The following is a 26,395-nucleotide window of genomic DNA, read 5'->3' as shown; positions in this document are numbered from 1 at the left end:
AGCTGGGATCTATGCAGATCATCTATTTTTGGAAGTAACTTTTTTTGTTTACGTATTTTTTAAATTGTGGTTTTCTTAAGTTTTTTTTCTGTGACAAAAGTATAAATGAAGAATTCTAGCCATGGCTAAGGGTTCGCTTTAAACCCCCTTTTTATATGTAGAATTTATTATTTTTTTTGTAACTGTTTGTATTAATTGTTTTCACTGTAGGTGAATAATACAAATGTAAATAAGTATACATTTGAACTCCAGTATCCTAAATGCAATTTTACTGTCACCATTTTTGCTAACGCTGCATACAGTTAGTCAGACTTTTTAACAGGCCATCTGCACTTGTAGATTTCCATGGAGGTTTCCTGTCAGTTCACTGTGGGGGGCTCTGTGAACAGCCTGCGAGCCTCCAATCGCGGCTCGCAGGCTAATTGTAAATCCCTGGTGTTTACAGCTTACGGCGATGCTGTCGCAGCAGCACCATAAAGCAGATCGGTCGATCCCCAGCCTCTGATTGGCCGGGGATTGCCGGCATCTGATAAGCTGAAGCCTATCTAAGGCGGTACAGGACGGATCGCTGTCCTGTACCGCTCATAGTTAGAAGGGGAGGGAGGGAAGGAGAGGAAGGGCAGGATATCGCTGATGAGGGGCCTTTGAGGAGCCCCTCCCCCGCTACACCAAAATTGCCAGCAGCGATCAGACCCCCCCAGCAGGACATCCCCCTAGTGGGGAAAAAAGGGGGGAAGTCTGATCGCCCTGCCTGCCACCCGATCTGTGCTGGGACCTGAAGAGCCCACCCAGCACAGATCATAAGAAAATCCTGCGGTCCTTAAGTAGTTAAATGAGTAAACTGGGTCTCTGTGAGCTGTAAGTATAAGTCTCCATGATCATTTCACAGTAAAAGTCCCTACTAAGGCTTATTGGGCCTGATTCATCAAAAAGCTAAAGTAATGCAGCATAATGTGAAGGAGCACCCGCTTTGCCTGCCTTACATAGCAGCGCCTGCTTAGTTATGCGCTTTGCTTACATAGCAATGTGCATAACTTTAACTGAGGGCGGTCCTGTGGCGTATCATTACTACGATACTTCACTCGTTACTATGTTACAACTATGTAAATTAACATAGTAGCGGCTGCCAGTGAAGCTTGATGAATCAAACCCTTTGTCAATAACCTTGTTGATAACTCTACACTGAACACAAGGACTTATCATTGACTATTACTCAGCATTTAACATGTACTTCAACTTTAAATTATACACTGCACATAAAAATTATGTTAAAAAAGAAATGATAAACTGTACATTTTGGAGTCAGAACAGGCTGGGTATCGTTGATTCTAATCTACATTTTATTTCTGTGTGCAGAAGTGGCTGATAAACACACCAGAAGCACATCAATAAAATATTGTTCAAGACATATGTTATTGTTTATGTTGGCCTTTAAAGAAACATTGTATTAAAAAAATGACCTAGTAATTATTATTAAAAGGACCACTGTTGCAAAAATCTTAAAACTTAAAATATAGGTTAACACATACAAATAAGAAATACATTTCTTCCTGAGTAAAATGAGCCATAGATTACTTCTCTCCTTTGTTGCTGTTACTTACAATAGGTAGTAGAAACCTGACCGAACCAACAGATTTTGAACATGTCCATTTCTACATAGGGGATTCACTTTATGGCCTTTATTCTTTATAAAGACACTCCCTGAAAAAGATTTATACAATGATGCTGGCCAGCCTTCCTGCTCATCATACACTTTTTGGCAGTCGGACGGAGCAACTGCCATCCACTAAGGGCTTTTGAAAATAAAGGAAACCCTAAGAACGCCCCATGAGGAGATGGGCTTGTCCAAAACCTGTCAGTTCTGTCAGATTTCTACCACTTACTATAAGTGACAGCAACATAGGAAAAAAGTAATTTATGGCTCATTTAACTCTGGAAGAAACTTACTTTTTATATATATATATGTTTATATATATTTTAAATTGTATGATTTTCGCGGCAATGGTCCTTTAAGTATTTATAAAGCTCGTATTATGCAACACTGGACAATAAGAGGAATACATACAATGTTAACCAGGGATGTGTCAGACAGAGAGGTACCACATGGTTATACAACATGGCACAAGGCTATACACACAAATACGGTATAAGTACATGATCATGTGATTTTTGTAATAATTGTATAGCCTTACATGAAGCAAATTATATCATAGAATAAAATAATTTTATGCTGTTGATAGATGCACATTATAGTATATAATGAATATGCAAGCTATAACTATTACATTTCAGCACTCTGATATAAATTAAACCTGCAACAATACCTAATATACTTATGAATATTATATCACCCAATTGCATACTAAACGTATTACTTATGAACATTCCATCATCTATATTTGATGTTCCAGGTGGAAATGATAATGAAGTTATCTCTTCATGAAGTTATGAATCAGTCAATTAAAGCATATGCAGAATCTCCAAGAAAAGAGTGGGTTCTTCAGTGGCCTGGACAGGTTGTTTTAGCAGCAAGCATGGTCCACTGGACAATGGAAGTCTCAAAGGTGACCATTTATTTAAAATTAAATGTCTCATAGATGTTCTGTAATTTCATTTACATGTATACATATAAAATCATTTATTGTGATACTTAAAGTGGATATCCTTCCAAAAATTAAAAACCGGTCAGCGCAGCTGTAAAGAAAAGTTATATTTACCTGAGGAGTCTTGTCTCACAAAGCCACCCCAAAGCACCTACATCACTCCACTTCCGGCACCCGGCTGCGCCTCCCCTCTCTCTTTAGAGAAAAAATGCCAAGCTACTTACTGCACTCCACTTTTATGAATTTGGTGAAACGGGTAAGAAGAAATGACACTTAGTTTGGTCAAATTATAAAAATATTACAAATATTAGAAAATATTCTAAATAGTATGCATCAAAAAAATAAAACTCTGTATTCATTTCAATGGGACAAAAATGTGCAAATTTATCTGTATTGGATATTTGTGACAAGAAAAAAATTATCCTAATATGCAATTTCAAACTGATTTAAGGAAGGGTAACAATTTAGCCATTCAAAGCGTTTAGTTCCCAATTACTCGAATAACTGTCAGCTAGCTGAATGGCAGCTGCTGTCTTTGATGGGTTAATTTATTTAGATACCTCTTTCTTCTGTTGTACCACGGAGCACACATCCCAGAGTGACTTGACTCGAAGAATTTGGCATGAGAGGTGAGAGTTTGCAGATACACCCAACCCTTCTTGCTCCTGTTGTGATTGTCACACATAGAGAGTGCCGCACTTCTACCTTTTTTCTTGTTTGCAGAAAGATTAATTTATTTTGAGTCCTGGATTATTGAAAATTTGCATGTTTGGGTAAATCTCTGCATTGTGCTACTGTGCATAAAATGAAGGCGTGTAAGTAAGCATCTTAAGGTGGCCATACATCAGGCGACTTGGCGGCCAATCGACCATCCGATTCGATTATGATAATTGAATGAAAATCGGTGCTGCCAAGTGCATGTCCGACAGACACGAAAAATTGGTTGTATTCTCGATTGCACATGCTGCAAGATGTTGGGACGACTTGCTTGATCAGGGAACGGCGTGCGATTTTGTAACGATTGAAGAATACAATGGAACCCCTGATATTGTCCCCTAATGTAAAATTTCCCATTGGGGCCCAGTGTAAAGTATAAATTACCTGTCCTCGGCCTGTGCATGTTTCTCCACTGCTCTGGGCACATTCCCCTCTCCATACATGCACGCCCCACGTGGTTTCCTAGTAAGTGTATGCAGAAGGAATACTGGAAGCAAGTGGGGTACAAGCACAGGACACGGACAAATAATGTATACTTTGCACTGGGCATCAAGGGGGCATTTTACATAGGGGATATTTTCAGTGCAGCGAGGTGGACAGAGCCGGCGCACAAGGCCAATTCCGGATCGATTTCAGCATGAAATTGATTGGGAATCGGCCTGCGGTGTATGGGCAGCTGACAGATCTCTCTCTAATCAGATTAGTTTAGAGAGAGAGAGATTTGTCTCTTGGTTGAATCTGTCCATACATCCCTAGATATATGGCTACCTTTAAACTTGTATAATAGAAATTTCGTAGAATGTAAATATAATGTGGCTTTTTCTGTATTTATATAATGAGAAAAGTATATGGAATTCAGTCTCGGCTACATTCAAGCTTGGATTCCATGTATTTGGGAGTCATTAACCACACTATAATTTTAGCCACCTAAGTGCAAATCTTGGGCTACTACTGGTGGTTATGATGAAAAATAGTTTGCTATCAAAATGTTTATTAAAAGTTATATTTTATAATTATTTTATTACATATAGACCTGTATACCCTCACCTATATGTTTTCTTTCAACAATCTATCCCTCTACAAACTTAAGATCAAGAGAAATGCAATAATGCGGAAAGATAATGGCCCATATGCAATTAACTTTTTCTCCTGAGAAATCTCTTAGAGGAACATTTTAATCTTCTCTCTAAAATAACTTTTTAGCATTTTACAATTGAACAAGAACCCCAAAAGGTGGTGAAAAAGTACCGTCAAAATTATTTAGAGTGATTTCTTGCTTGCTGGCACTTTAAAATGAATTTTATGGCAAGGTAGGAAAATATAACCTAGGAGAAAAAGTGAATTGCATAATGGACCAATGACCCTAAACACACAAGCCAATTTACAAAATAATGGTTAAAGTAAAAGAACGTTCATGTTTTGGAATGACAAGAGAGGGAGCTAAAGCAGGCTATTCATGAACTGTACGAAAGTCCAGTAAAGAATACTGTTCTAGTGTTACCTTGGATCACTCCCTCTGTGACAAAGAAGAGCTTGATAAATGGAAAATGTCCCAAGAACATTATGCTTTTTAAGAAGAAAAGAAAACAAAACTGTAGACACTGGTGGAATGAGGCCATTTGTAGCTTATGCAGCTTATGGGGCAGTCTACAGCTTTAGGAGGTTCCGTAAATCTGCTCACATTGCTATACAATGACTAAAGAACATGTCATCATTTTTGTTTAAATGGCTTTGATTATGCACAGCACATAAAAAAGTATTTTAATGAAATATTAGTCAAATTATAAGTGTTTTCCCTTGTAGATTAAGCTTCAACTGGTGTCATTTTAGCAAAGCGTATTAGCCAACATATGGTGTCTCTGTCAGGGATTTTAGAAATAAGTCTTAGTGATTTCATAATAGCGTGAGCAGAATTAAATGACTAAAGCACAAATGGAAAGAATTTCTGGGTCATACTAATCAAGTAGACACATAAATACCTGTCTCCAATTGTCATGAAAATGAGTTATTAGTTCTAAATATTTGCAAATACTTATTAAGCCCAAAAAGCATCTTGTTTAATCCATGGGACTTCCTTTAGCATCCTAAAATTAGGAAGTAGGTTGGAAAACATGCCAGAGACTCACATTTTGTAACAGTCAAAGTGGCTGGATAGTGTAATGGTTAAGGGCTCTGCCTTTGACACAGAAGACCAGGGTTCGAATCTGAACTCTTCCTTTTCAGTAACCCAGCACCTGTTCAGTAAGGAATCCTTGGGCAAGACTCCCTTACACTTCTACTGCCTACTGAGCGCGTCCCTAGTGGCTGCAGCTCTGCCACTTCGAGTATTGTGTTCTCAGTATCAGTCTCCCTAATTATCTCTTGACTATTTCACAGGCAAAGCACCTTTTTATGGTGCTGACTGTTCTCATTTGGCCAGTGATCTGGCCAATGAGAATCTTCCTTAGAGTCGGTACTTTTTTATAATTCCAATTTATATTTTTCATTTTCATTATTTAGATTTTTTTTTCAAACAAGTTCATTAATGCTGTTGGAAACTAAAGCCAATTGGAGAATAGCACATAAAGATGTAGCTTTGTTCAAAAATGGTATGGCTTTCTGTAACAATCTGAAGTTTAAATAGCAGGATAATGCACCAGCCTACAGATCCATTTAAAAAGATAACAACATATGTGGTAAAGTCACGTCCGATAGCCCTTGTTAGAATGTGCATAGCCAAACATACACTTTGACAGAATGCCTGATAGAGAGTCTGGAAACAGATTGGGCTCAATTCTGGTAGCTCTGTGAGGTAAATATTTTTTGGTAGGTAAAATACCTCATGAGGTATTTTCCTCTTCTTTTATAAATTCTGAAAGATTTTTCTCCATTTCAGAACATGAGGTAAAACATGTGGTAAAACATGAGGTAAATGCATAGAGTGAGGTAAAACATGAGGTATTTCAGTGGTAAGCCTGCAGCAAATAAGTAATAGGCCTCGATTCATAAAAGTGCTGTCGGGAAGGTAACGTCGAGCGGGGAAACACCGCTGTTGGTATTTCCGCCTTCAGGGTGGTAATTCATAAAAATTTTGCTAGTTGTGACAGGCGTGCGGAGATATTCCGCTGTAGGCAGGCGTTAGGCTGTCGGGAGACATGCGGAAACAGGAGAAGCAGGCGGAATCCCTCCGTGCGGTGTTCTCTCTGCAGCTGCTTGGGAGGTCTGTCCCATTCACTGCAATGTATTCCGCACGCTTCTCGCCACATCAGAGGTAGCGGTAATACCCGTCCGCATACCGCTACCTCTAATCTTTATGAATTGACTACTTGTTACTTTTGCTATGATAATCACCGCGCAAGGCGGTGATTGATCACTCTGCTCGCGAATGTTGGCTTTTCATGCGGAAAAAGCCTTTATGAATACAGATTTTGCTGTGTGGTCGGTAAAGTGAGCAGTTTTCAGCGTTTCCGAATGCGGGAATGCTTTATGAATCGAGGCCAATGTCTTTAATTGTCTTCCATAAGTTAGGATAGTCTTTGGAAGATGTTTTTTTTTTTTTTGAGGAGGGAAGGTGTATTTGATTATGTAGCAGCCTATGAAAAGTAAATTTTATAGGCATCCATTACAAAAAAAAATCCAGCTCATTTTCTTTTAGAGGCTGGGGGGCGGGGGGGGGGAGCACTTTTAGAGGCTGGGGTAGGGGACAGCACTTTTAGAGACTGGGGGTGTGAGTACTTTTACTTTTAGAGGCTGGGGGTCTGGAGGGGGGGGGGGTTACAGCACTTTTACTTATAGAGGCTGCTGGGGGGGGCCCTCGGAGCACTTTTAACCAGAGGAGGAGGGGGGGGAGAAATCGGTGTTTGCCACAGTTATACTTCATTTTTTTTAAAATAGAGGCTGTGGGTTGGAGCATTTTTACTTTTTTTTTTCCAACCTGAGGTTGGGGAATGGCAATGTTGAAGGGGGGGGGGGTGCAGCAGATGAAGGATTGTACAGGGTTTGGAGCACTTTTTCTTTCTTAAAACAAAATGGAAGCTGGGGCTGGGGGGGATTGTTGATCAGATCACTTTTATTTATTTCAGCAAAATATGGGGGCCCTGAACACAGAACAAGCTGAAAAGGCTCCATGTTATGTGACTGATATCACAATTCTGTCACAGCACTGCATTTATCATGTGGTAGAGGTAGGTCTAATTATGTGAGGTAAAAGACATGCAAACACACCCCTTATTTCTCTTCAGAATTCAAGTGTGAGGTATTTCACTACTAAATACTAGTGTTGGGCGAACAGTGTTCGCCACTGTTCGGGTTCTGCAGAACATCACCCTGTTCGGGTGATGTTCGAGTTCGGCCGAACACCTGATGGTGTTCGGCCTTTTAAGTTCGGGTTCGCCCCGAACTTCTGTATGCCCCCGAACAGGGCCGAACAGGGCCCCTGTTCGGGCGAACAGGGCCCTGTTCGGCCGAACAGGCCGCAATACGGCCCCCCTATGGGGTCGCAGGCATAAGGGGGGAGCATGCCCCGATCGCGGGGGGGGTCGGAAATTCCCCCCACCCCCTCCGCTAGCGCTCCCCCCTCTGCCCGCTTCCCCATAAAAAAAGTTTAAATCAAGTTCAATAGTAGTGTACCTGGGCTGGTGGCATTGGCTGGCAGTGGAGTGAGGAGGAGGAGGAGTCCGAGTAGCAGAGTGACGTTGAGGCCGGGCAGCGGGCGGTTCAGCGCTAGTACCCTTGTGGTACTTCCGCCCTTTCTCTGACCTCACGTCCTCTGCATACGAGGGTACGCATCACGCGTACCCTCGTATGCGTCATCACGCAGAGGACGTGAGGTCAGAGAAAGGGCGGAAGTACCACAAGGGTACTAGCGCTGAACCGCCCGCTGCCCGGCCTCAACGTCACTCTGCTATTCGGACTCCTCCTCCTCCTCACTCCACTGCCAGCCAATGCCACCAGCCCAGGTACTATTGAACTTGATTTAAACTTTTTGTATGGGGAAGCGGGCAGAGGGGGGAGCGCTAGCGGAGGGGGTGGGGGGAATTTCCGACCCCCCCCCCGCGACCGGGGCATGCTCCCCCCTTATGCCTGCGACCCCATAGGGCCCCCAAAATGGGCATGTTCGGGGGTCCCATTGACTCCCATTGAGTTCGGCGTTCGGGCCGAACATGCCGAACATCTGGCCCATGTTCGGCCTGTTCGGCCCGAACCCGAACATCCAGGTGTTCGCCCAAAACTACTAAATACCACACATTTTTAGTAGAAAATTACCGCATGAATTACCTCATGAAATTACATGAGGTAAAACTTTACATAAACTACCAGAATTCAAAAGTTGATTTCCCTCATGAGGTAAACCCAATTCCATGAGGTAATTATTTACTAAACACTACCAGAATTGAGCCCATTGTGTCCACATTCCTCACTGCTCTCTAGCATATTTGACCTGTTAAATAGGTGTTTCTTGAAAACCCAACATTCTACTATTGATTGATTATAAGTTAGAGTATGGGAAAGCACTCAGCAGCAAGTGGATGGGATATATATATATATATATATATATATATATATATATATATATATATATATATATATATATATATATATACGCACGCACACACACACCCACACACACACACGCACACACGTATGGAGCAGCAGTTGCTCTTACCCATCCAATTGCTGCTGAGTGCTTTCCCATACTCTAACTTATAATCAATAGTAGAATATTGGGTTTTCAAGATAAACAAGTCAAATATGCTAGAGAGCAGTGAGGAATGTGGACACAATCTGTTTCCAGACTCTCTATCAGGCATTATGTCAATGTGTATGTTTGGCTATGCACATTCTAACAAGGGCTATCGGACGTGACTTTACCACATATGTTGTTATAATTTTAAATGGATCTGTAGGCTGGTGCATTATCCTGCTATTTAAACTTTAGATTGTTACAGAAAGCCATACCATTTTTGAACAAAGCTACATCTTTATGTATTATTTATGTTTGATTTTGAATTTAGTTTCCAACAGTATTACTGAACTTGTTTGAAAAAAAAATCTAAATAATGAAAATAAAAAATATAAATATGATTTATAAAAAAGTACTTATAGAAATATAGTAGCAGAAACTGGCTTTTACTTTGACCTGATCAGACTGTTTTAAGCATTGTATAATTTAAAGCACATGCAGTGAACCATGAACATTTATAGCGTTAGTTGTCAATTAATTTAGAACTCAACATACTGTAAAAAAAATCCTGTAACCTTTGACAAAAAAAATGTTATTAAGGAAAAATGTTTGAGGTTTGATACAATGCCTCTCTTACGATGCAGCTAGATTCTTTATAAATGTCTCTGATTATTAACCTCTGAAAGGGTTATTCAAAAGGTTTTTCCCCAAGAGTAACTAAACTGTTACAATGTTCTGAGAAAGTGTACATAGAAAGTGTTTTCAATTTCCAGCACAGAAAGCTACAGATACGTCCTTGTTGTTTTAACTGTGGGATTATTTTATTTAAATTTTATTTTTAACTAGAGTAAACAAAAATAGAACCCAAAGAATGAAATGCAAATAAAACAAATGACTTAAATGCTAGACTAAAGGTGGCAACTAACAGTCCAATTTCTAGTAAAAAATCGTTCGAGCGATCAGAAATTCTGATCAGATTGGTTGAAAATAATCTCAGTTGATGGGCACAATCTATTACAAACGATTATAAAAATAGTCGTCCAATTGGATTTTTGTCAAACCAAAATTTGGATTTTCTTTTTGGTTGTGATAGATAGGAAGCAAAGATGGGTTCGTTGATGGCGCAGTAAACGATTTTACGTCCGATCAGAATTTCTGATCGTTTGAACGATTTTTCGCTAGAAATTGGACTGTTAGTGGCCAGCTTAATTGACCTATTCAGGGCCACAAACAGTAAAACATCCTATATTATCAGTATACATATCAACAAAACAAAATTAACTTCACATAAAGATAAAACGAATACAGATAAATTTAGCTGTAACCCTCTGATAACAAATAGTGCCATAAAGTAAAACTATGTGTCGGCAACATTATGGCCCAACACAGTGGAAAAGGATTTTCCTCTTCTGTTTATAAAATTGTTCACTTTGGATTCCCATGGTAAAAAGGTTTTTGAATGCTATGTTTAAAGCTCTCCTTATCACTGTTTTCAGCCTCCTAATGCCAACACCGTAATAAAATTTCCCTTTCTCATATCTGTTTTGTTTTTTTTAGTCTTTTTCTCTAGCCTTATTAACAGTGCCTGACCAGGAATATTTTTTACTCATTATTCTGCTATTTTTTTCATAGGTATAGGGTATTTTAGACCACCATTAGACTCATAGGTCTCGATTCTTCATTGTCTTTGAGATTACTTTTTCCAGTTTGTTAAATTATCAAATTCGAAGTTTACCGATTTCTAGTTATATTCATCAAGGTGTTTCTGCATTCAGTGTGACTTCGCTAAAATATCGATAACAATGCGGTAACCATTCGGCAACGTGTCGATATTTCCATTTTACAGCGGTAATTTAACACAAGGCCATAACATTCCTGTGGAATTCTGGGTAAAAAGGCAGTCCTTTGAACACTACGTAGCAACATTCCGAATAGGGCTTAACACCTGGGCCAGGATTCTGTAAGTGGCTTGGGACAATCCCACAATTTCACCAGCTACGGCTTGATAGGAGCCTTTTCTGAAAAAAAAAATGTTGTGCAGCTAGCAATTTAGTTAACCCTGGCACTGCCTGTGTTCTCTTACAATATGATTCAAGAGAAATGCAGATGTCCTGCTATAGCAAATAAATCCATTCTCTTGCAAATTGATATGGTTCTAGACCTTAGTCTTGCCCTTCTGCGCCTTTGAATCGCTCTCAGCTGATACGTAACCACTTCAAATGGCTCCATCTTCTCTGTCAGCAATGATCTTACAGGAATAACGATAGAGCAGTGAAGGAGAGAACTAATCCTAAATTTACCGCTAAACCACGCCCACTTTCATTTTCATTTTCATGAATTGCACTTTCTTCCGTTTTATCGCATCATTACCGAATGCTCGCTAACAGCTGTAGATAACTTTGATGAATCCTGAAATCAACTTATCGAGTTTGATATTTTACTGAGCTGTCGGTAATTGATTTGATAAGTCTTGATGAATTGCGGTCAATATGTGCATGTACTACTGAGTACATATCATCTTCCTTTCTATCAATATTGACCACTGTTTGCATTTTTAGACTGGGTTGCTGTTTTTGATAGTCTATATTTTCTTACATCTTTCTTGTTCTTCATCCGTCCCTCCCTTTGATGTTGATCCAGGGATTTTATCTGATTGCCATCTGGAGTCAGGAAGGAATTTTTCCCTTTAGGGGCTAATTGAACCATGCCTTGTAAGGGTTTTTTCGCCTTCCTCTGGATCAACAGGGATATGTGAGGGAGCAGGCTGGTGTTGTACCTCATACTGGTTGAACTCGATGGACGTATGTCTTTTTTCAACCAAAATAACTATGTAACTATATGTAACTATGTAACTTTCTTTCTTTTCATCAGTTCATGTGTCCTCCTGTCTGTATGTTTCCCATCCACAAACTGATCAATCTATCTATCCATCCATCTTTATCCTTTTCTTTGAAGTGTACCTGTAAAAAAAAAATTAGTGCCTCACATGGATATCCTTTTCTTTGAAGTGTACCTGTAAGAAAAAAAAAGGGCCTTAAATGGATACTCACCTCAATAGTAGGAATTGTCTAGATAACTCAGAGGCTTTCCCTGTCATCCTCCACAGGGGCTGCTCCAGCACTTTGTTCTCAGAAAGCCCATTAACAAACCCTTGTTGTAGTAACATGGACCCAGTTGGTTTTGGCTTTTTCTGCCAAAGCTCGAGCTGGTCCGTGCTACTTCAGATGCACTAGCCATCTGCGCCAGCACAGTAGTATGGCCCAGATCAGACTTAGCATTTTCTGCCAAAGCCCAAATCAGTCTGTGGTACTGCACAGGGCAGGTCAGCCATGCGCCTGCAAGCTTTGGGGGTCTCAGCATTGGATCAGCCTGGTGGAGGTGGCCAGGGAAGCCTCTGGAAGATCCAGAGGCTTCCTTCTGAGGAGGGAAGTATCCATTTTTTACTTTTATAAACTCAGATGTTTACTTTTAAATGTTTAAAGGTACAATTTTTATTGAAGGATCACATTTTCGAGCAGATTATTCAGACCATATTGCATGAAAAAAGAGAATGTGGTGGGTTCAATCGATCCTGAAGGATTGCATATTTAATCATTTTCTTTTGAGCTATGATCACAAATTGGATTATTTAATGCTGTGGATCTATTAAATACGATCTTTTCTTTCAATCTGAATTACCTTATTAAAAAATAAGATTGTTCATAGATAAATGTAACTATTAGCTGACATTTAGACCTCTAATCTTTCTTGCTCCTACTCTTCTTTAATCCTTCTCATTAAAGCAAGATTGTGAAAGAAAGAATTAAAAAAATGTAATCCTTGTGTGTGAAATTATAGTCAAAAAAGTTGGGAGGCTAGGGTAATGAAGAGATTAAAGTAATGTAATTAGAGGGGTTGGGGGTATAAGTTAGGGTTAATCATATCAAGGTTGAGGTTACAGTAGAATATACGTGTTAGATTTAGGTAATTATTTTGTGCAGTACCATAAGCGCTTGGCCTAAACAAATTGCTTGCAAAAACCACAATGCTGAGAAGTAATAGACCAAGTTTTTATGTATTGTCCTGTCTGTCCTAGGTTACGGTATTTCTTTTTGCGCTATTTATCTACTGATAATTAATGGGAAATAAAATGAAAAAAAAAAGCATAAGCACAGAAAAGTAAGAGGAATAGAATAAAGCATTGGTATGATATGTTTTCTAATTGAAACCTTTAACATTTATGTAAGTAAACAAACACAAAAAAAAATCCTGCAAAACATTTTCCTGACAAGGTGTTCCAAAGAAGCACAGCATACGTTTTAGGAAATGTCATAAAATTTCACTTCTCTCCTAAATCATGTTTTAAAGAAAACCCATAGAAAGAAAATGTTACAGGCTGACATTTCTGAGTTGCTGCTAAAATTTTGATTTCCCTTAGTACATTGCTTACATTTTAGCTTCAATACTATAAATTCCTTCTACCAGAATACATCTACTGCATTTAGAATCAAGTCAGAACAATTAGTTGGAATACCAATGCTGAGTCAGTGATTAATAAATTACTTTGGTAATTAGATTAGAATAAGAACTGTGGACCTTGTATCCCTGCTAAGAAAAATCCACTTTTCTATTTTTTATGGCTTACCATAGTAAGCAAGATATACCCATAATATGTGTTTGATTTATCAAGGTAGATGCAAGATAGAATGGGATAAAACATTCAATGGTACAGAAAGTCTGATCAGATTGAAGCTATTAAACATAAAGGGGTTGCATGCTCTGGGCACCTGTACTACTACTACTTAACTTTTCATGCACCTGTCATAGTACATCAGCTACAGTCAGTAAATAGGATGTTAGAGATAGTGAAGTTTAATAGTGTTGATGGAGTTTGGCTAATGTGTTGCCAAAATCTATAGTGGCGGGGACAGCCGAAATAGCAGTGGTGGAGTGGCGGGTACAGTGTAAACAGCAGGGGATGGAGTTTGGCTACTGTGTAGCTGAACTCCATAGTGGTGAGGCCCAGTGATGGTCATGTGTAGGAGAACTCAAGGAGAAGCATGTGATCAGTTTAGTCAGGTGATAGATATGTAAGTCACTGATTTGCTAGCCATGATCGTGTGCTAAAGCAGGATGGGATCACAGCAAATCAGAGCTTTGCAAATCTATCAGCTGATCAAACAAATCATATGCTTTTCCATGAGTTCACCTCACCTAGACATGCCCATCACTAGTGAGGGTAGCAAATAGTCGCAATTGAATTTGGCTACACTGTAACCAAACTTCGTAGTAGCGGGAACAGCAAAAAATAGCCACATTGAAAAGCACTTGTGTTAGTGTTAGTCATAGTTAAGGGGTAGAAAAGTGTTAGTCATGGTTAAGTGGTATAATAGTGTGAGACATAGGTGGGGGGTAGGTTAGTGTGAGGATAGGATGAGATAGGCTAATCGTATAATATCTATAACATCAATATTCTACTATTAATACGTGAAAGCAGAATTTTGGTAAAATTACCAATATTCTTCCATTCACAATATATTGCACCCATTTTAACACGCAACACTTTTAAATGTACACATATGAGCAGCCTCTAACTAAAGCTTGAGCATGGTTATAGGTCTATATGTAAATACCAAAACTCGGTGACTAGAGCCGCTTTTGACATAGCTAGTGTGTGCCTTTCATATAGCATGAAAACTGTAGGGAGAGGAAGTTAAAAATATCCACTAATCAGAGCCAGTATGGTGGTGATCAGAGCAAATATAGTGGTGATCATTACCATCACAGCATCAGTGAAAAGCTAATACAGCAAATTAAGAAGGGCTCCTAGGGGGCCACTCTAGTTAAGGGAACCCAGTGTAGTAGCAACCTCTGCATCTCATATTGCTATGCCTCTGACAACTAACAGACATTGCAAATGCTGCCCAAGCTCTTTCTGCCCCGTGGCCCTTTACATTGCTATAACATTTGTTTTCCCAATGATTTCTCCATAGGAAGACGAGCACCTAGCCAGCTGTGTGTATGATGCCTTAAAGGTTTCTATGGGACCTGGCAGCTTCAGAATGTGTATTGCCTCGGCTGAATCTAATGTAGTCTGTGACAGGCAGATCTATTTAGGAAAAAAAATATGGTTTTATGCATTCAGCAGTTATTTTTGGTTTGCCACTCAATGTTTCCCCCTGTTTTTACACGTTATTCATCTATTTCAGAAAAATAATATTGCATCATATGAGAAATGTTTTGAGATTAAGTGTAGAAAACAATAGGATAAAGAAACCTTTTGTTGGTTCATTGCTTTTGTAAACTTCTTTTTATTATCTTGTTAATTTCCTCAGAAACACTGTTCTAATACAATATGTGAAGTTCTGTTTTCTTTCCGTGGTCTGTTTTTATTTTCTTTCCGTGACAACATTCATAACCAGTCTGCGCGGCGCTAGACAATGCGGACATCTGCTCTGACGAACAACTATTCCGAAATCCTCTGATTACTTTTTACAAGTCTGTATTCAGTCACTTACATTTTAATTTTCCATGTGCCAGCCGACAAAATGAGAAATACAAACCTGCATAAAATGTTCCAAATTGCTAAGACTGAACAAAATATTTAATCTATATCACTTCTCCAAAAGTGGGTTCTTTCCCAATTTCTTATCAATAGTTATCCCAAGTATGAAATACTTATACCATCCCACTGATTTATAATGAAAATGAGAGCGATTTAGGGAACATACATTTTAGGATTTAGAGCAGAAAAATAGAAGAATGGATCAAATTAAACAGAGGCGTTTACCGGCAGAATACAGCTTACATACTATATTTATTTCTTTTTTTTTCCATGTCATTGCAGGCTTTTGATCAGAAGGGGGGACTGCCAAGCTTTGAAAGAAAATGCAATGAGCAAATTGAAGAGATTGTCAGTCTGGTCCGGGGAAGGCTAACGAAAATGGAAAGAATAACACTTGGTGCCCTGATTACTACTGATGTCCATGGTATGTGTCCTAATGCTCTAGGGTGGCCTATCAAGCATATCCTTTGTGACTGTAGCTTTCTAGCACTTTGACACAGACAGGAGAAAAAGTCCATACTAATGTTGGCATTTCATGTATATTATGTATAATGACAAGTCAAGTTAATTTAACACCACTTCACAGCTTCAGTACAGTATATCTACTCCCCTGCAGACTTCATTTAAACACCCAGAAGAGTAAATATACGTACCCCCGCTGCTACCACTGCTGTACGCGCTCCCGCTTATTTGTACGCTCGTTCACGTTGCCATCTGTCCATCAGGAGATCAATGAATGGGAAAGCAATTCCTAATCATTGATCTAAGTCCCCGTAGCAATGATCGGCGCCTTCTACGAGAAGCTGCACGATCATTCTAATAAGTTTCCCATCCTCAGTACACTTCCTGTAAGCATACATATTTCGCTTACAGGACACATAAAAAAAGACTGAGGCCATCTTGTGGCCAAATAGTAAAACTACATCTAAAAGCATTTTTTTAAATGCAAAGACCTGTTTTTACATTTTAAATTAACCCCTTACCTCCCACACTCCCCAATAGTTACCAAGATTTATTTTTTTGGGAAAAAAATAAAATAAAATAAATGTACAATTATAAAAAATACATGAATAGTTTTCTTAGGGACTGAACTTTTTTTTAATATGTATGTCGAGAGTATAATACTGTTACTTTATAAATTATGGGCTTTTTATTAGTGATGGACGCAAAACTGAAAAAAAGCATCTTTATTTCCTAATAAAATATTGGTGCCAGACATTGTGATAGGGACTTCATTTAAATGGTGTAATAACTGGTGCAAATGGACAAATTACGTGGATTTTAATTACGGTAGCATGTATTATTTAAACATTTTAATGGCTGAAAACTGAAAAATAAGGATTTTTTCCATTTATTTCTTATTTTCCCATTAAAAACATTTACAATAAAATAATTCTTGGCATAATGTACCACCCAAGGAAAGCCTAATTAGTGATGAAAAAAACACATTTAACACATTTCATTGTGATAAGCAGAGATAAAGTTATTGGCAAATGAATGGAAGGAGAGCTGAAAGGTGATAATTGCTTGGATGCTGAAGGGGTAAAACTCCTTAGTTGTGAAGTGTTTTTTAAAGAATAAACAAATCTTCATTGTACAAGTATCCTTTGTTCACAGGGTTTCCTGGTAGAACGAACATTGAGTGTTCACTCTCTTTTTTTTCCGCACTGCATACGTTAATAAAGCAGTGTTTTTATGTATGCAAATAAGGCAGCTGAACCGCAAAATCGTATAAAGGCTTCCTTTAATTTGGATGTCATGTGTATCCAATAGTAGAGTATTGAGTAGTAGAGACCCAGAATTATTTTTTGTTTGATGGGGTTTTTTATCTCCAGAGGTGCGGAGCTTCGATGGGAGCCAAGTTTTCCCCATCCCTGGCAAACTTGTTCATGGGTTGGTGGGAGGAGCTCCGCATCTTTGGGGAACAGAACCCCTTTTTTGAACATATTTTTTGGTATGGGAGGTACATAGATGATCTGCTGCTGATATGGGGAGGTCCCCCAGACGCTCTGCCCAATTTTCTGACACATTGCAATAATAATAATTTTAACTTGACTTTCACTATGTGTCATGATCCCATCAAAATAGATTATTTGGATCTTACGTTATGTGGGTTTCGGACATTGGGCAGGGTTGTCACTAAGACTTTCAGGAAAGCTTGTGCAGGTAATCCACTTTTGCTGGCCTCCAGTTGCCATCCAAGCCATTCTCAGAGCTGTTCCTTATGGAGAGATGGTAAGGGTGGCCCGAAATTGCTCTGACCCTAACTTGTTGGAGCAAGAGCTGGATTTGGTGGGGAAGAGGCTCCGGGAACGGGGTTATGATGGTCAGCTGATTAACAGGCCCAGACAGCAAGTGCTGCAAAGGAATCGTCGGGACTTGCTGGGCGCGGATGCCGGACATAGGACTAGGCAAAAAAGAAATGTCACCTTTACAACTCCATATAGTTTGTACAATAAGGTTATCAATATTATAAAAAAGTATTTGCCTGTCCTGCATTCAGACCCCAATCTCCGCACAGTCCTGAACGAAGGGTGCAGTTTATTGGCACGCCGTGCCCCAACTTTGGGGACTCACCTTTCCCCGAGCTTTTTCTCCACCTCGTCCAGACCAAAACCCCCTTGGTTGTCCTATAAGGGTTCATTCAGGCAGGGCCGGGCCGAGGCATAGGCTGGAGAGGCTCCAGCCTCAGGGCGCAGTGTAGGAGGGGGAGCACAATTCATTCAGCTGTCATTCCTAATTGTGTTTGAAGCAGAAAGAAATAAGAAAAGGGGATACATAGCAATGACTGCAAGCCAGATAACTAGATTTTAAGGTGTTGGAGAGGTTGTGGACCCTGTGGAGCCTCTTAGTCTATAGCAATCAGTGTGTGACGGCTGGGGTGGCAGGGATGGAGGGGCGTCCTTTGGTGTCTCAGCCTTTGGTGCTGGAGGACCTTGTCCCGCCTCTGCATTCAGGTGTGGCTATAGCACCTGCAGGTACTGTTGTGTCCACAACCAAACACGGGAGATTCTTTCTATTTCTAAAAATGAAAGGTTTGAAATGAAACATTATATTAATTGTAATTTCAGCAACGTTGTCTATCTTATCACCTGTGTTGCTTGTGATCTGCAGTACGTGGGGTGCAACACCCGCCCTCTGAGACAGCGTATTTCGGAACATTTCAATGGACCTGGGAGGTGCCTTAGGAATGAAACGTATGTCACACAGGTTTCCAGAGTATCAAAGCATTTTTTAAGGGAACATAAAGGTGTCATGGCTAGTTTCACTTTCCAAGGCATAGAACGAGTGGCACTCTCACCTAGAGGGGGCGACCTACGCAGGCTATTGTTAAAACGGGAGTCCTTTTGGATATGGATGTTGGGCACACGATTGCCCACTGGATTGAATTCCAAAATGGATATTATTCTAACATATGATGTGAGAACGTAACCTTCCCTATTTAATAGACGTCCACAGTGGTCTTAGATTTGTGTCTTTTATATTATGCTTTAGAGATTATGACCCCTAAAAAGTAGATGTTATGCTCCTACATTCTTGATGCCTAACCATGTCATCTCTGGTTTTTTAATTTACTGCATTTTATGCATTAGCTTGTGCTATGTATTTTTATGTGAAATATCTGTGCATGTCTCTTTAAGAATAATGGCTATGCCCTCTGTGGGCGGGCCTTTGATTATTTAAACCTGTGATGAGTTTGTGTATGCTGGCTATGATTAAGGAGCCTCCTAGAGCTCCGATACGCGTCAGCCTTTGTATGTGTCTACTGATGTGAAAATAAAGTTGAAGAAAAGTTTTATACCCAGCCTTGGTGTAGCGGAATGCTCCTTTCCTATGCACAAGTAGAGTATTGGTAATGTTACCAATATTCTAGGATTACCTGTTATAACCTATCGTTCACATTAACCCCCCTCTGCTGATGCCTAACACTAAACACCTGCTAGAGATTGCCCGAATGGTTCGCACACGAACTTATTCGCGTAAACTTCGGTGGTTCGCGTTCGCAATGAACCGCGAACTATATGCGAGTTTGACCCGTCCCTATACTACATCATTAGGGTTAACTTTGACCCTTTAAATCACAGTCAGCAGGCACAGGGTAGCCAATCAGGCTACACTCCCTCCTGGAGCCCCCCTCCCCCTTGTAAAACACAGGCAGCGTCAGCCATTTCACTCGTGTGGCTGCAGTAATTAGAGAAGGAAGACAACCTGGCTGCTGACATAGGGAAAGCTTAGTTAGGCTCTTGTGTTATGCTTCATACACACTTGAGATAACAGTCTTTGGAAAATGAAAGATCACAGACCAATTTTACCCCATTCCATGTATATGAGAGCCATACCTACACAGTCTATTCTATGGAGCTGCACTCCCCAAAAAATAAAATCTTTGCAGGATGCTGCACACACAGATGCCCGTACACACTCAAAAGATCATTATCTGCAAAAGATCTGTTCCTGCAAAAGATCCATTCCATGCAAAATGCATTATAGTCTATGAGATCTGCAGATCATCATACACACTTGGTTTAACAGACTTCATCTGCATATCTGGCAAACATCTGCAGATCTGAAAATCCACCCTGTTGAATCTGATCTGCAGATGATCTGCAGATGATTGTCTGTTAAACCAAGTGTGTATGATGATCTGCAGATCTCATAGACTATAATGCATTTTACATGGAATGGATCTTTTGCAGGAACAGATCTTTTGCAGATAATGATCTTTTGAGTGTGTACAGGCATCTGTGTGTGCAGCATCCTGCAAAGATTTTATCTGATGGGGAGTTCAGCTCCATAGAATAGACTGTGTAGAGTATGGCTCTCATACTACATGGAAGGGGGTAAAATTGGTCTGTGATCTTTCATTTTCCAAAGACTTTTATCTCAAGTGTGTATGAAGCATAAGGCTTGTTAGGTTAATCCTTCTTGCTGATACTTATTGCTAAAAAGCACTCCTCATCCTCAACAGCTCTTTTGAGAGCTAATGTTGTTCTTGTGATCTATTTTTTTGTGTGTGTGTCCCACAGACACTTGTGTTGCATATACAGCCCTGTCAGTCGCAGCTGCTGGTGGTACCTTGGCCCCTTGGTAATTCCTACTGTTCCACTGCCAGGCCCAGCCCCCCCTGCAAATTTGTAATACTAGCCATTGCATAATTGTTCACAGTACCTGTGTGACCACACGCTGTGTAATATACCAGTCCATGCATATCTGTTAACTGCACCTGTGTGACAGCTCCACATTGTATTGTAATACCAGTCACTGCATACCTTTCACTGCACCTGTGTGACTGCACATTGTATTAGTCAAGTCAGTGCATACCTTTCACTTCACCCCCCCCCCCCCCCCAATATAGATAAAACAATAGGCAAAGGCAGAGCCAGAGGCAGGCCACCCATCAGGTCTGTTCGAGGTCGTGCTGACGTGAACACCTCATCTTCCGCAGCCACCAGCACTACTACAAGCACCACATCCACAGCATTTGACACTTCGCAGGAGTTATTTGGTGGGGAATTAACTGATTCACAGACATTATTGTTACAACAAGATTAAGGCGTTAAGCAAGTTACACCACCTCATATGTCTGAGCTAGGCGACACTATGGACATAACGTGGGAGGAGGAAGGTTATGAAGTACCTGCTGTTGGTGCAGTTTATGAGGTGTCTGAGGCAAGCGAATCTGGGGAGGATGATTATGATGATTAGGATGATACGGATGTCATGTGGGATCCTAAGAGACAAGATGACCAAGGGGACAGTTCAGAGGGGGGAGTCAGAGAGGAGTAGGAGGAGACTGAAAGAAGCAGTGGGAGCTCGTCTTCAGAAACAGCTAGTGGCAGTGTCCAGCTCCATGTATCGCCACCTATGGATAGCCAGCCAACATGCCCTTCAACGTCAGCTGCTGATGCCACCATAGTGCCATCACCCCAGGGTAGCTCAGCGGTTTGGACTTTTTTTGTGTGTCTGCCGTAGATCAGAACAATGCCATCTGTTCTCTCTGCCAACAAAAATTGAGCCGTGGAAAGGCCAACAGCCGCGTAGGGACAACTGCCTTACGAAGGCACATGGAGAAAAGGCACAAACTGCAATGGGAAGAGCACCAGAGGAAAAGCAGCACGCAAAAGCAAAGCCACCCTCCTTCTCCTCTTCCTGCTTCAGGTTCATCATCTTCAGCCGCTTTCTCCCGTACAATCATAGCCACCCTCCTCCACTCCGCCTCTCACCTTGAGCGGTTCCTGCTCCTCTGCACACAGCAGCAGCCAGGTGTCCGTGAAGGAAGTCTTTGCATGGAAGAAGCCAATGTCTGCCAGTCACCCCCTTGCCCGGCCTCTGACAGCTGGAGTGGCTGAACTGTTAGATGCCAGCTGCTACCATACCAGCTGGTGGACTTTGAGGTCTTCCGAAAATTTGTGGCCATTGGGACACCGCAGTGGAAGATACCAGGCCACAATTGTTTCTCAAAAAAGGTGATACCCAAAGTGTATCATGAAGTTGAAAGGCAAGTGGTGTCATCTCTGGCACACAGCGTTGGTTCAAGGGTCCATCTGATCACGGATGCCTGGTCTGCCAAGCACGGTCAGGGCAGGCACATTACTTACACAGCCCATTGGGTCAACCTGGTGACCACTGGCAAGCAGGGAGTACGTGGCTGTGCAGCGGACCTACTTGTGATACCTCCACAGTTTGCAGGCAGGCCTGCTGCCACCTCCTCTCCTCCTGCTACATCCTCTTCGCTGTCGTCGTCGTCCTCCTCCTTGGCTGTGTGGCAGTTCAACTCTACTGGTGCTGCAATCTCCTCACCAGCCACACAGCCCCAGCTCCCCAGGGACTATGCTGCATGCCAGGTACGAAGGCGTCACGCCATCTTAGACATGTCTTGCCTCAAAGCGGAGAGTCACACTGGAGCAGCTCTCCTGGCTGCTCTTAACAAACAGGTGGATCAGTGGCTGACCCCGCACCAACTGGAGATCGGCAATGTGATGTGTGACAACGGCAGCAATCTCATTTCGGGTTTGAATTTGGGAAAATTGACACATGTACCCTGCATGAAACGTGCTGAATCTAATAATTCAAAAGGCTTACAGGACGTCCTGAAGCAGTCCAGGTGTGTGGGCATTTCAGGCGGTCTTACACGGCCATGGCACGCTTTGCCGATATTCAGCGGAGAAACAAATTGCCGGTGAGACGCTTGATTTGCGATAGCCTGACTCACTGGAATTCAACGCTCCTGATGTTCATGCGCCTGCTACAACAGGAGAAAGCTGTCAAACAGTATCTCTACAACTACAGTCAAAGGACATGCTCTGGGGAGATGGGGATGTTCTGGCCGAAGTACTGGACACTCAGGCTCATACCTGCAGGCTCATGCTGCCATTTGAGGAGATGACAAACCTGGCGAGTCGCAGTGAAGGTGCCATCAGTGACTTGATCCCATATGCTTTCTTCCTGGAGCATGTCATACATAGAGTGGTGGATCAAGCTGTGGAGGAGCGTGAACAGGAGGAAGAGTTGTGGGATCAATTCTCAGCAGAAGCAGATGATTCCTCAACACCTGTGGCAGCACAGAGGGGGGAGGAGGAGGTGGAAGGAAAAGTCATGTGGGGAAGAGGAGTAAGATGATGAGGAAGGTGTTTTTTTTTTTGAGGAAGAACAACCGCAGGTGTCGCAGGGGGCTTGTGCTGCTCAACTTTCCCGTGGTATTGTTCGTGGCTGGGGGGAGGAGAAGAACTTAGCTGAAATCGCTGAGGAAGAGCAAGAGGAGATGGATAGTACGTCTGCATCCACATTTGTGCAGATGGCGTCTTTCATGCTGTCCAGCCTGTTGAGGGACCCCATATAAAAAAACTCGAGGGAATGAGCTGTACTGGGTGGCTACGCTAACAGACCCTCGGTATAGGCACAAAGTGGCGGAGTTGTTTCCAAATCACCAGAAGGCAGAAAGGATGCAGCACAAGCTGGCAACTATGCTTTACAGTGCGTTTAAGGGTGATTTCAAAGCACAACGTAATAAAGGTGCCACTGCCAGTAATACTCCTAAGCCCATGTCCACGCAAGCAAGGACAGAACGCTCCAGCGATCTCATGGTGACATTCTCCAGCGATTCTCATGGTGACATGACATGCAGACATTCTTTAGTCCAACGTCTCGCCTTAATCCTTCCGGATCCAGGTCATCCAGGCCCGGTGGTACCCCAGAGCAGCGTTATGGCTGCTATGGTTATCCCTATGCTTCTGTATGTGAGCAATGCCTGGTGTATTAAATGAAGTTATAATAGTAAACCATTTTTTTTTGGCCACTGTCATATTCTGTGTCCAGCTATAGTGAAAAGTGGGTGGGCGCATGCATCATACGTCAGTCAGAGATCCATAAGCCATGGCTGGTGGGCTGGCAGCCACTAGTAGCCTGCTCGCTATCGGCACACTACTCTGGGCCTATGTGGATTACCTCAAAATCACCAGCCGGTGAGACCTTTGCTTCCTGTGTAAGCTGCTGCCTGATTACTGAGGAAATTGCCTATCATCTGTGACTGGCTTGCACATGACTGTGATGCTACAGTATCAGCCAGGCTGCACAGAAATGTGGACAGAGGAGAACACTCCTGGTACTGTACCTGCATTAACTGGTGAGACCTCTGCTTTCTGTGTAAGCTATTGCGTGATTATTACATGAAAAGGATTACAATTTTGCAATGCCCATTTAGAGGTGTTTATCACCAGCATAAAACCTATGAAAAGCTAATAAGATGGATAAAGGCCGGCCCCTAGTGGTTCCCTCTGGTCCAGGGGCCCGGTGTAGAGATGGCCCAAACGGTTTTCCGGCGAACGGTTCCCAGTGAACTTCCGTGGTTCGCGATCGCGGCGAACCGTGAACTTTTCCGGAAGTTCAATTCACCCCCATAGTGCATCATTAGGGTCAACTTTGACCCTCTACATCACAGTCAGCAGGCACATTGTAGCCAATTAGGCTACACTCCCTCCTGGAGCCCCACCCCCTTATAAAAGGCAGGCAACGTCAGGCTTTTCACTCACTCGTGTGCCTGCAGTAATTAGTGAAGGGATAGCTGCTGCAGACTTGCATAGGGAAAGCTTAGTTAGGCTCTTGTAGGCTTGTTAGCTTGCTCCTTGCTGATTTTTGCTAAAATAGCACCCCACAACAGCTCTTTTGAGAGCTAATCTTGTTCTTGTGATCTATATTTTTTTCTGTGTGTCCCACTGACACTTGTCTTGCATAGACAGCCTTGCTAGTTCCTACTGTGCCAGGCCCAGCACATTCAGTGACTACTACCTGTGTGTATTACAGGTGCTTATTGTAATACCCACTGCATATACCTACCTGTTGTTCACTGTGCAACCACCCACCTACGTGAGTGCACGTAGTGTCACTATGCCTGTCTGGTACCTGTCTGTGTGTGACAGGTGTACATTGTAATACCCATCACTGCATATACCTACCTGACAGTCACTGTTGTTCTATCATTGTGCTATCACAGCCCGGCGATGATATGGGCTTAAAAACCGCCATGGCCAGCACTCTGGCCATGGTGCGCACCAGTCCAGCCGTCACTGCAGAAACAGCTGTTTGCAGTGCGTTACACAGTGAGTTTGGTGTGTCAGTGTGAAGCAGTACTCTAATTACACTCCCTGATTGATGTATACACATGCAAGATGTTTTAAAGCACTTTAGGCCTGCAATTTAGCATTTAATGCAATTTCTGCCTTGAAAACACTGCTTTGCATCAAATCCAGATTTTTCCCCCGGGACTTTTGGCATCTATCCCACTCCGCCATGCCCCCCTCCAGGTGTTAGACCCCTTGAAACATCTTTTCCATCACCTTTCTTGCCAGCAGAAGTGTTTCTAGTTTTCAAAGTTCGCCTCCCCATTTAGTCTATTGCGGATCGCAAAAGTTTGTGCGAACCGAACTGTCGCGGAAGTTCGTGAACCGAAATTTGGAGGTTCGGGCCATCTCTAGCCCGGTGTGGTCGCATCTTCTGCATCTCCTATTGCCACTGATACTATGTACACATATACTGTATATTTAGGCACACATAGGCATATATTCAAAGTAAACCTCTTGTGTGAAATTTTATTTTACTCCATGCCACAATGCAGTCAGTTTTGGTTAGAGTTTTTTTAATACTTATCTGTCCTGAAGAAACAGCTGCTTCAGATTGCTGTTGGCAGGGGCCCAGTGACCTTCAGGCAAAGATTGACAGTCTTTGGCTCTGTCAGAATACAGTTCCTCCCCTTCAGCAGAGACTGTGACACTAATGTTTCTGCTCAGCCCTCGGATTAACTATTACACATTATAAATAATAATTATGAATAATTTGTGTTCTTCTATTCTCTCTCTGAATTCTGTTACCTTCATGCAAATATTGTTTTGTTAGCTGTGCATTCCTGGCCAAAACTAAATAATCTGAAAATTTAAATAAAGCTTACAGACATTCATGCAATATCTAGGAATATACAGTATTTATTGTATTTTCAATCAAGAATTAATTAAATAGTACAATTTAGTATTTGACACCTCTACCTGTTGGTTTGAAGGGTATTTACTGAAAGTCAAAAAAGGTTATTTGTCCAAATAGCTCAAAAGATAACAATAAGGTTACAGTGGCACTGAAACAAAAAAAAAACTCATGATATAAATAAAATTTAAATGGTTTCACAGAGCAGGCTATTGACCCTTTGAACTTTTCTCTGCAAAAAACGGAGGAGGAGGAGGAGCTCTGACTCTCACACAAATGACATCAAGCTAATTAATGATTTAACAATAGTGTAGTGAAGGAATTAATCACTGAACAGCTTTAGGTTTATAACTGTGTACAGCCCTTGCTAGGCCACCTGCACTGGAGCATGTCTCTCAG

At 41.5% G+C, this 26,395-nt stretch overlaps 1 protein-coding gene across 1 annotated transcript in view; it reads left to right on the top strand.

The window, feature by feature from the left end:
* Positions 1-26,395, top strand: part of LOC137562326 (dynein axonemal heavy chain 3-like) — a 1,996,682-nt gene that overhangs the window by 783,940 nt on the left and 1,186,347 nt on the right. The window contains exons 27-28 of the mRNA XM_068273663.1: positions 2,412-2,564; positions 15,809-15,950. Of these exons, the coding sequence (XP_068129764.1) occupies positions 2,412-2,564; positions 15,809-15,950 (295 nt within the window). The remainder of the gene's footprint in view (positions 1-2,411; positions 2,565-15,808; positions 15,951-26,395) is intronic.

Source organism: Hyperolius riggenbachi, chromosome 3 (assembly GCF_040937935.1).
Source record: "Hyperolius riggenbachi isolate aHypRig1 chromosome 3, aHypRig1.pri, whole genome shotgun sequence".
Classification (NCBI taxonomy): Eukaryota; Metazoa; Chordata; class Amphibia; order Anura; family Hyperoliidae; genus Hyperolius; species Hyperolius riggenbachi.
The sequence above is the reverse complement of the archived record's forward strand: the minus strand, read 5'-3'. Positions and strand labels throughout refer to the sequence as shown.